The sequence below is a fragment of the Eucalyptus grandis genome, chromosome 9, assembly GCF_016545825.1.
Source record: "Eucalyptus grandis isolate ANBG69807.140 chromosome 9, ASM1654582v1, whole genome shotgun sequence".
Lineage (NCBI taxonomy): Eukaryota > Viridiplantae > Streptophyta > Magnoliopsida > Myrtales > Myrtaceae > Eucalyptus > Eucalyptus grandis.
In genome coordinates this window covers 28,116,177-28,127,158 of record NC_052620.1, presented here as the reverse complement: position 1 = coordinate 28,127,158, position 10,982 = coordinate 28,116,177, and the positions used below count along the sequence as shown (strand labels likewise).

Below are 10,982 nucleotides of genomic sequence, written 5' to 3'. Positions count from 1 at the left end.
ATCATAATTGTGAATACAATATATATATATATATATATATATATATATATATATATATATATCATTGTTTAAAAGAGATCAAGAGAGATATAAATGTGATCGATCGATCTAGGGTATTGCATACTAAATCTACTGCTATATATTCCTAACAGATGTATAACAACGAGCTCTCAAAGTATGCTGGTCGCACGGATTATTCACATATATGAATGTTGAAGAGAGGTAAAGAGGATCATGTTTAACCCACCATGTGCGAGTGGGAGATGATGGTTTTATTAATTATTGTGATGGGCCTAAGTTGGCCCGTCCGCCCATGTTGGGCCTAAAAGCCCGGCCCACAAGATTAGGGCCCATGGATGAAGGGATATGATGAAGGGACACGTTTCTTTTTTGAGGGGACATATATAAAGGGAAATAAAGAGGGAGGAATGCACCTTTTGGCATAACGTACGTTCCTCCTCCCTCTCTCCCTCAAAAACGTTCCAAAAGAAAGAATAGTGCGCAAGAGGTGACACCCATCTTCCCTTCAAGGCGAATTAACGTCATCGGATCGAACAGGATCGGTTTCTCTTCCTCATATCGATGTTGGTGTTTAATCTATGGCTAACAAGGTATGTTCGATTCTGTGATATGCCTTAGGATCGGTGATGCATGTGTTTTTCGGGCTCGTCTTCCACACAAATTTAGGGGTTCAATTTAGTGTCGAATCCGGTTTTAAGAATCTGACAATCCCAACAGGTACCAACCTAGTGCAACGGCTAAACTGATCAGTTACACTGATAGCAATTGGGCAGGATCATCTGATGATTGGAGGAGCACCACTGGTTATGCATTCACATTAGGTTCTGGAATATTTTCATGGACATCTAGAAAACAAGACTCAGTGGCACAATCCACTGCAGAAGTAGAATATGTTGCAGCTGCTACAACTACTAGTCATACAATATGGCTTCGAAGAATCTTGGAAGACATTGGAGAACCACAAATGGAATCAACACCAATATTTTGTGACAACAAGTCTGCGATAGCAATATCAAAAAATCCAGTCTTTCATGGAAGAACGAAACATATTGATATAAAATATCACTTCATTCGTGAAGTGCAAAACAAAGGAGAGATCGAGCTGAAGTATTGTAAGACTGGAGATCAAATGGTGGACATTTTCACTAAAGCACTACCATCAACAAAATTCGAGACATTGAGAGGCATGCTTGGTGTATCACAAAAATGGATCAAGGAGGAGTGTTAAAATATTATCCATTTTCGGAAAACTCTAGATTACACTAGACTACACTTGCTTATGAATTAAGTATACTTAATGGAGAAGCTAGAAGTCGGCAGCAGCAATTTGCTTCATGCAAAAGGAAAGTAAAAGTCAACAATAGTGGCTGAAGAAGAAACTTGAACGTGAGCTGCAAAGAATAGAAAATTGGAGAAAAAAGGAGAAACAACCAGAAGATCGAGAAAATATTGGGTGGTCCGGGACCACCACGTCGGCGTGGTCCCCGGCCACTCACGAGATGCCATGTGGAGGTTTGGGCCCCACTTGTGTCTTCCGCCTTCTTCCCCCTCTCTCTCCTCTTCCTAGCCTGCCGATGCCCTCTCTCCTCCTAGCCCGCACGCTCTCTCTCTCCCCCTGTCGAGCATTTATTGCGGACGTTTTCTCTTTCCTTCGTTTGAGAAAGAAAACGCCGTTCGGACGCACGTCCCTCTCCATTTCTTTCCTTTCGAATTTTTGAATCTGAAATTCTCTCTTCGCGCTCGTTCCCCCTGCCGTCGCCGAGCATCAAGCGGCCGTTCCCGCCGTCGCCGACGAACCACGCACGGCCGCTACTCCGGTGCTCGCTCGCTTCTCTCTTCGGGCTCGTTGCTGCTCCGTCGTTCGTTCCGCCGTTCCCGGGGTCGCAGATGCAGCACGCGGAAGGCTCGGAGGCGAGGTTGCTGGAGAAGCTGGTGCCGTACGCGAAACGCGAGGCCGACGCCCCTCCGCCGGTTGCCTCCGTCGGCGTCGGAGTCCGTCGCCGACAAACTGAAAATTTGAATCTGAAAATTTCTCTCTCCCCGCGCTCGTTGCTGCTCCGCCGTGCATCAAGCGGCCGTTCCCCTGCCGTCGCCGACAAACCACATTACGGCCGCCCCTGACTCCGACGCCCCTCCGTCGACCCCGACTCCGACGCCGACGCCCCTCCGCCTCCGCCTCCGCCTCCACAGGTTGCCTCCGTCGCCCCAACTCCGACACGGACGCCTCCACCTCCGCCTCCGCGAGGGACGCCGACGACCTGCCGAAGAACGCGGCCAACTATCTGTCGGTCCTTTCGGCACGAAGGTTAGCCTCATAGAGTGGATTGCGAATCCGAGATGTGCATTTTATCTCTTCGACATGTGTTCTTACTATGAGATGTGATTGGCCGCTATCCTGTCGGTCCTTTCGGCACGAAGGTTAGCCTCATAGAGTGGATTGCGAATCCGAGATGTGCATTTTATCTCTTCGACATGTGTTCTTACTATGAGATGTGATTGTTTGTGTCTATAGACTGATCTCGTTTACACTTGGAGTGCATTATTGGTCTCATGCTGCTTTTGATAGTTGTATTTTACTTATTATGTAATCATTGTTTGTTTGATGCGCTACAGTAACGTCTCGCGTTTGATGTTTATATATGGATCTTCACGCTGATGAGTTCCTTTCCATATTGTCGAGACGTTCAAGTCAGAAGACTGCGGTTATAGGCACTTCTAAATGTTTGAATGGGAGAGTTTTTGGTTTTTCTGACAATGTTGGATTAGTTAATCGCTATACGTTCAAATGGTGCGGATGTTTTGTCTTTTCAGTTTCTGAACGAGCGCTTGCTGTGAACTCATGCTGTCACTTTGCATTCAATTTTGTCGATCCAGTGAAACAAAGTGATAAATACAATTGACTATTTTTTTTCCCTATTTGGTAAGTGCTTATCACAAGATGAAATCATTGGCTCAACAGGACCGGTAAAGCTACATTGACCAATAATTTTGATCAGAACAGTATAGAATTTTTGGTCAATTATGCATTGTGAAAGTGCAATTTGGAGGCTTTACGTGCATTGTTATGATATTGGTCAGTAAACAGAAAATGCAACTCAGTACTGGGAGTTTATAAAGTTGTAGAGGCATGTCGCTTGGTGGCTGATTGTTCATTTGTGAGTCCAAGTTTGACAACCAACGAAAGCTGTTTACCATTGATTATCAAGTTAAGGTAGGAGCCTGCATTTCCTGGAGAAAATGGTTCCTCAATTACTACAGACATCAGCATAAATCCTCGCCAATCATTTGCTCCATCATGCAAGAAACCGGCCCTATAATTGCCCTCGACCTGGTCTTTCTGCTGCTATGTCTGAATAATCGGACAAGAACAGGGACGGGTTTGAGTTTCGCCAAGAACATTTCCTTCTTGCTTATTTGTCAGTTGTAATACAGACAGAGGGAGAGAGAGGCAGGAAGAATGGGGAAAGAGAAAGCGGGTTTGGTCGCGTTGCTGATAATTGTGTCGAGCTGGTGTGTATCGTCGTCCTCCTACTCCTCTTCTTCTTCTTTCAGAGGTGATCTGAGCAGAGGCAAAAGGCGCCTTTGACTTTTGGGTCGGCGTCGTTGTCGCTGGTTCTCAATCGGGTCGGGTCATCCGTTGTCTTTCCACTCCATGGCAATGTTTTCCCAACTGGGTACCCTTCTTGACCTGTCTTCAGTTCAGTCCGGCGTTTCATTTATTAGTCAGAGAGAGAGAGAGAGAGAGAGAGAGAGAGGTGATGCACCTGCATTTTTGCTCCTTCAATGAATTCTTGAATGCCTGGGTGACTCTCTGCTGTGCCGTTCACGTTTAGAAAGTATGGGTCATCTCTCACATTTAACCGTCTTTGGTGATATGAAAAGGTATTTTTTCCTCCAAAAGTTGAAAAAGTTCCTACAGTTTGGCTTGTTACTACGTTGCATTGTTGTTTGATGACCTGAAGATTCATCCAATCCAATGTCATAGTGACTTATGTCTCCCTAAGTGGTGACCATAGATACTATTATCACCCCACTTAGGAATTCCTGAAGTTTCAGTATGTTGATCATCAGATTAAATCTTTCACGCCAAGGGAAAATTGCTTGGAAGATTCTATATGGTTTTCATCACATTAAAGCGTCTCTTTCTCGAGGGGAAGTTGTGTTTTGGTTTTCATAACATCAGAACATTTCTTAATGGTTTCTGAAAAGCTGTTTCATGGATTCTCATAATTCGACTCATGCATTCAAGGATCACTGAGTCATCTTAAGTTCTGCTCTAAGGTACTTAATCTGCTTTGGCCTCATGCTCTCACTCTGTTTTTAGGAATTTGTCTACCTCAGCCATTATGGAAAGAATTCCAAGCAGGTGACCACGTCCTGTGTGGCATCCTCCATGGAAGAACTACAGGGTGAGAATTGTGGCCTAATTTTTCTGGCAGCTAGAAGAAAGTTCTTGTTTTGTTTCAGTAATAGTTATGGTGTCATTTGATAATTATACATTTGAATTTATCATACAGCGGTGTCTTGTCCATGTTATTGTATCTGCAGTTATTTGCTCGCTTACTTGGATTGTTTTTTTTTTGGTGAAACTTACTTGGATTGTTATGTGTTTTGTTTTCTCCTTTTTGTATGTGCAAGGTCATAAGTGGGCATTTGGGATAGCTGAGATCTATCGCATTTGATCCTAGCAATTAATGATTCTGCACTGGCTCTGCAGATTGGACAATTAAGGTATTAAGCTTTTACAATTGTGCTTTTTGATGATTCCTGGTCTTCTTTTGTTTGTAAAATTTGCTGATAATAGATGCTCACTTTTTAGTTCTTTGGTTGCTACCATTTGCTAATTTAAATTTCTGTGTATAGTTCTTTTGGTTAGTTGAACGAAATAATTTGGTTAGTTGAATGAGATGATTGTTAGAATCATTGAGTCGCCAGAAAGTTGATCACTCTTTTCTATGGCAGCATTTTGTTCTAAAACATTTTTGAAGTGGTATCCTTAATTCTAATGTTATTTCGAATTGCATGATCTCTGTGATTTAATTGTATAAAGTACAATTTCAGATGGAAATTGCTATTAAAATTTTTGAAATAGATGAGCGTTGCAGAGATGAATTCTAAATGCCCCCAACTGCAATGCACGAGCTTAAAGCTTTGAGTCATAATTATTAAGCATTTTGTTATAGGTCAAAGTTCTCAACAAACTTGCTTCAGCTCGAGCTTCAGGAGCAGGTAGCGGCAGCAGAGTCTTAACAGATTTGGTAGAGGGTCTAGAAGAAGCAGCTGTTGCTGTAGAATTGAGGTTGAAGATCAACCAGAGTCATCCGGACTTAAAGGGAGGGTACTTGGTTTCTTGGTTTCTAGCAATGTCGTTTTCTTTTTCCTTCTCTAAGATCCTGATAGTGTAGAGGTTACAGATCTTTCCGAGACTATGGAGAGGCAGTGTTGAAGCTCTTGGAGAACTCTATTGATTTAGACCCAAAGCTTCAGAAAGCTCCAGTAAATTATGAAGGAGTAAGTTTTGAATCGATGAAGTTATTCTTAATAGATTGGACCTCATCATTTCAGCAGCTATTTATATTGTGTATTATCTTGTTCGTATGCTAAGGAGACAAGTTAATGCTCTAATTCTCAATTAAAGTACATACGTTCTGAATGCTCCTGGGGATGGGAGCAAGAAGGAGAGTTAAACGTCGCAATGGAGTCCATGTTGGTTCTTGATTTGTATCTACAAGAGGAGTCAAAATTATAGTCCACAATGAGTTGAGCAAAATGCTGTGGGCTTACCAAAATAATATCCGAACTAGTGACCTCAGAGGAGTATTTTACTATAAAGAAAATGCAGGTCCATCATGCTATCTAGTTAATTCCTCTCTTCTTTTCTCCCTGAATAGCGCAAGACACTGGGTGAGCTTTGCATTTTGCATGTGATGCTGATCTCTAGTCTGATTGCTGCTTAAACAGGTCCGGGTATCTGGGTTTGGAGGATGGTTCCTTCTGAGGCTCTCGCTTCATGATCCTGTTCTTCCTCTTAACATTGAGGTAGAGGAATCTCTTACACAAGCTACCATAAAAATGATTTTATTGGATTAAGAATTCAATTCAAAATTTACCTGCTGTAGGCACGAACACACGATGACACTGTAAAACTTGGACTTGCCGTGCTTGGGGCTGTTAAGGAGTTTGCAGCTTTGGATACATCCGCTTTAGACAAGTTTGTTCAAGTATCATGAGCTGATGATGCAGAGCGCTTTGGTACAAGTATCTTTCGGCACATTATACTGGCAGTTAAAGTCGGCTTTGGCGTCTACCTCTGATTCTGAGGAGGTTCATTTTTCGGATGGTTTTGGTCACAGGCACTCGAAATACTAGTTGATGGCTATGTTTACTTTAGTTTTTACTTATGTTCCATGTATGCTACAGAGATGTTCTGATAAATAAGAAACGTTCTTCGACTACAGAATTTGTCGGAGGGATGTTTGAAGTTGTGATGCAACTAGTTTTTCTCGTTTTTATAATGTTCGATTAATTTTGATTGTGCGTATCTCCTCATCATTGTTCTTTACATGGAATGCGCAATTTCTGTGCTTAAATGTTGTGATGTTTCCCAAAGACATCCCACGCGTCTAATGTTTGTATTGATGAAGACTCGTATTGGACGTCTTGATGAACTGACCTATATTTCCTTTTATCTTCACTAGTCGTATGATATGCCATCCAACACAACCCAATATTATTTCCAAAAAGGGTGGTTGGACAAGAAAATAGAAAAAAAATGGGGTGTCGGGTTTGGACGACAAATTTTTTTAGCTCAACAACACAATGAGGTTGTAAACTAGGTGTGTGTAAAGTTTGATCGATTAATTTTGAGTACGGGAGCACGTAAGAATTTATTTTTGAAAACTTAAAAAAAAAAAAGAAGTTGGAAATTGGTTGTTGGCCAAGAAATAGAAAAAAAAAATGGTGTCGGGTTCATATGCTTATTTTTTTTTTGCTCAACAACACTATTGTGTTGGGTTCATATGCTTATTTTGCTCAACAGCACGTACGAATTTATTTTCGAAAGCTTTAAAGAAAAAAAATGTTGAAAAATGGTTGTTGGGCAAGAAATAGAAAAAAAAATTGGGTGTCGGGTTTGGACGCAATTTTTTTTTTTTTTCTCAACAACACTACGAGGTTGTAAACTAGGTGCGTGCAAAATTCGATGGATTAATATTAAGTACGGAAGCACGTACGAATTTATTTTCGAAAGCTTTAAAGAAAAAAAAAGTTGGAAAAATGGTTGTTAGGTAAGAAATAGAGAAAAAAATGAGGCGTCGGGTTTGCACGCCAAATTTTTTTTTACTCAATAACACGATGAGATTTTAAACTAAGTGCGTGCAAAATTTGATAGATTAATTTTGAGTACGGAAACACGTACGAAATTATTTCCGAAAGCTTTAACAAAAAAAAAGTTGGAAAAGGGTTAAAAAAATGAAGTATCGGGTTTGGACACTAAATTTTTTTTTTACTCAATAACACGATGAGATTTTAAACTAAGTGCGTGCAAAATTTGATAGATTAATTTTGAGTACGGAAACACGTACAAATTTATTTCGGAAAGCTTTAACCAAAAAAAAAAAAAGAGTTGGAAAAGGGTTGTTCGGCAAAAAATGGAGAAAAAATTGAGGTATCGGGTTTGGATAGCAAATTTTTTTTGCTCAATAACACAATGAGATTTTAAACAAAGTGCGTACAAAGTTTGATAGATTAATTTTGAGTACGGAAACACGTACAAATTTATTTCGGAAAGCTTTAACAAAAAAAAAAATTGGAAAAGGGTTGTTCGGCAAAAAATGGAGAAAAAATTAAGGTATTGGGTTTGACGCCAAATTTTTTTGCTCAATAACACAATGAGGTTTTAAACAAAGTGTGTGCAAAGTTTGATGGATTAATTTTGAGTACGGAAACACGTACGAATTTATTTCCGAAAGCTTTAACAAAAAAAAATTGGAAAAGGGTTGTTCGGCAAAAAATGGAGAAAAAATTGAGGTATCGGGTTTGGAGGCCAAATTTTTTTTGCTCAATAACACAGTGAGGTTTTAAACTAAGTGCAAAGTTTGATGGATTAATTTTGAGTACATAAACACGTACGAATTTATTTCCGCAAGCTTTAACAAAAAAAAGAGTTGCAAAAGGGTTATTCGGCAAAAAATGGAGAAAAAATTGGGTATCGGGTTTGGATGCCAAATTTTTTTTGCTCAATAACACAATGAGGTTTTAAAGTAAGTGCCTGCAAAGTTTGATGGATTAATTTTGAGTACGGAAACACGTACGAATTTATTTCCGAAAGCTTTAACAAAAAAAAAAGTTGGAAAAGGTTGTTCGGCAAAAAATGGAGAAATAATTGAGGTATCGGGTTTGGACGCCAAATTTTTTTGGCTCAATAACACAATGAGGTTTTAAACTAAGTGCATACAAAATTTGATGAATTAATTTAGAATACAGGAACACGTATGAATTTATTGCCGAAAGCTTTAATTTGTTCGGTACCATGCTCTCGAGTAGTTCTCACTTGAAGCAATGCACTAATTGAGCCAGAGCAAGCTTCACTTGTATTGAGCCTAACAGAATTCCGGGGCACCCCCTACATCCTAAACCGAAAGGAAGCAGCTCGAAATGATGCCCTTTCGCGTCTATTCCATTGTTGGCGAATCTCTTGGGTACAAAGTCTTCGGCATTTTCTAATCGCACATTAAAAAGATAGGTGCTCAACAATTAAAAAGTTCGCCTAGTATGAGAATTTTCTGGTTAAGTTAGTTTAGAAGCACCCTATCACAGGACTGTAAGTGCTTTTTAAGCTCGAAAATTCATTACATCAAAGGTCAAGTGCTATGAAATTCTATATTAACCTCTGAATGTCTTCAATGCTACAGTGAAATTTGAGATTTGTTTAGATTGTGCCCCAATCATACAGTTTGTACTAATAAAGTACAAGATGCTTATGCGGCCCTCCTGTTTCTAACATAGCTATATGTCAATATGAAGATCAAAACCACACTGCGTTACTGGAAAATAATCATTTCATCTTCCTTGAGATGGCTATAAATAAATAACTATTGACCTGGGAGATTGAAGTCATATCTCATAAAAAAGCACCCAAATCATATGTCTAGACACAGGGTGTGAATGTACCAAGAGAGGCATCTCTCTTTTCTCATGCAGATGGAACTCACTCTACATGCAACTGTAACATTGCCACTCAAAATGTAGTAGCGGGTTTGTCGGCAAACTTGATAAATTATGTAAAAGGAGCAATACCATCTCAATAATTTACTCATGTTATCATGATTTCCATTGGATATAGACTAACATCCACAAGCCATAGAGAACTAACCTGCTTTACTTTTAGCTGTTCATCAGAGACAGCCACACGCTGAATCTCGATCTCATGCTGCAGTTCAGCATCCCTTTTCATATTTAGATTTTCATCCTCCAGCTCCCCACATTTTGCCTCATTTTCAGCAGACAAAGCACGCTCTCTTTCAACCTCTTCTTGTAGCAATTGGTCATTAAGGAGCAAGTTTTTCATCTCCTCTTCAACATCCATCAGTCTTGACTCTGTTACTTCCATCCTCTCATGGGTAATCCTTGCTTCCTCCTCTGCAGCTTGCTTCGATTTTTGTGCTGCAGACAACATGTTGTTGAGTTCTGTCAATCTCATCTCAACCTCATTGAGCTGACTCCATGACGTTTCAAGTTGCTTTTGCCATTGACTTAGAGCCATCTCTAGCTTCTCCTTTTCTTCTTCCTTCTTCTCTAATTCCTCCTCCAGCTCTGCCGTTCTATTGATCATGGCTTCAAGCTCAGATTTGAGAGTGACTTCATCAGATCTGTTTTGATCCAGAGCAGGCCCCACTCCATGGCTGCAGCTTCCACTGTCCGCGTCTGGTAAAGCTGCAAGCCTTTCCATCTCCAGAAAATCATCCGTTAAATCAAGTTCTCCTGAAGAGACCATGAGATTCTTTCGGAAGGATTTCTCTTTCTTAAAATGGTCGAGTTCAGTTATTAGAGCAGATGCCCATGACTCAGAGTGGCACGGCTCACAATCACTTGGCTCCAAGCAACTCGCTTTCTGCATGTCATTGTCAACTGCTACCAACCTATCCCCTACATCTGATTGCCTATCATCGAAGGACTCTACACAAACCGATGATGCAGAAAGACTTAAGATCGTTTGTCGCACTTGCTTTATTTTTCAAGATCGAGTCTACGGCATTCGGCTTCCAGCCTAGCTACCTTCTTATGCTCTCTAAATGCCGTTTTGCCGATTTCTGCTGCTTGGTGGCTCAAATCACGCTCAATAATCCTAAGTTCTAGCTCCTCCGACATAGAAAGGACTTCGGCTTTGAGGGCCACATTCTCTTTTTCAGCAAAGCATCAAGCTTAGGGCCGAGATCGAACAGATAACCGAAGAAGCTTCACTCTTGGCTGCTTGAAGCTGGGCATGGACATTGGAAAGCTTAGTCTCAAGCTCGGCCTTTGTTGATTCCCACTCACCGTTTTCTTGACCACGGCTTCTTGGACCTTCCGCTCTTGCTCTTCCCTCACCGTCCGAGCTGCCTCACACATTCCTTAAGAGCTACATCAAGATGACTCGATTCGATCTTCTAGTGTCGAGTTCCTTTGTGTTGCAGCCTCTAGTTGTTTCTTTAGCACCAAGACTTCATTTTCAGCCTTCTCCCATCCTACCATTGAATATCGAAGATAAAAACTTACGACGAAGTACATAGGCACAAAAATGCAAATCCGAATGCAATGTCAAAAGATTTAACGAAGGAACGGTTGAAGTAGATGTCATCCTCAAATCTAAAACTCCATGCGATTTCACTCTTGCTCGATTGAAAGCTTCAAATCTTGTTACCTGACATTAGTACTAGTAAGGCTAGTATCCTCCTTCACTTTCTCCACTTGCTTTATTGACG

General features: G+C 40.7%; 2 protein-coding genes across 2 annotated transcripts; one reads left to right on the top strand and one right to left on the bottom strand.

The window, feature by feature from the left end:
* The first annotated feature begins 3,478 nt into the window (after positions 1-3,478).
* Positions 3,479-6,517, top strand: LOC104438877. The gene is made up of 9 exons (XM_039302506.1): positions 3,479-3,575; positions 4,271-4,302; positions 4,346-4,430; positions 4,739-4,752; positions 5,255-5,359; positions 5,436-5,476; positions 5,517-5,535; positions 5,983-6,060; positions 6,141-6,517. The coding sequence occupies exons 1-9, from the start codon at positions 3,479-3,481 to the stop codon at positions 6,249-6,251; spliced, it is 582 nt and encodes a 193-aa protein (XP_039158440.1). The 3' UTR covers positions 6,252-6,517.
* A 2,817-nt stretch (positions 6,518-9,334) lies between these two features.
* LOC120286429 (filament-like plant protein) lies at positions 9,335-10,629 on the bottom strand. Its single transcript, XM_039302505.1, has 2 exons — positions 10,469-10,629; positions 9,335-10,181 (listed from the first exon to the last, which is right to left on the bottom strand). Exons 1-2 carry the CDS (start codon positions 10,627-10,629, stop codon positions 9,335-9,337), a joined length of 1,008 nt encoding a protein of 335 aa, XP_039158439.1.
* Between the last annotated feature and the right edge of the window lie 353 nt (positions 10,630-10,982).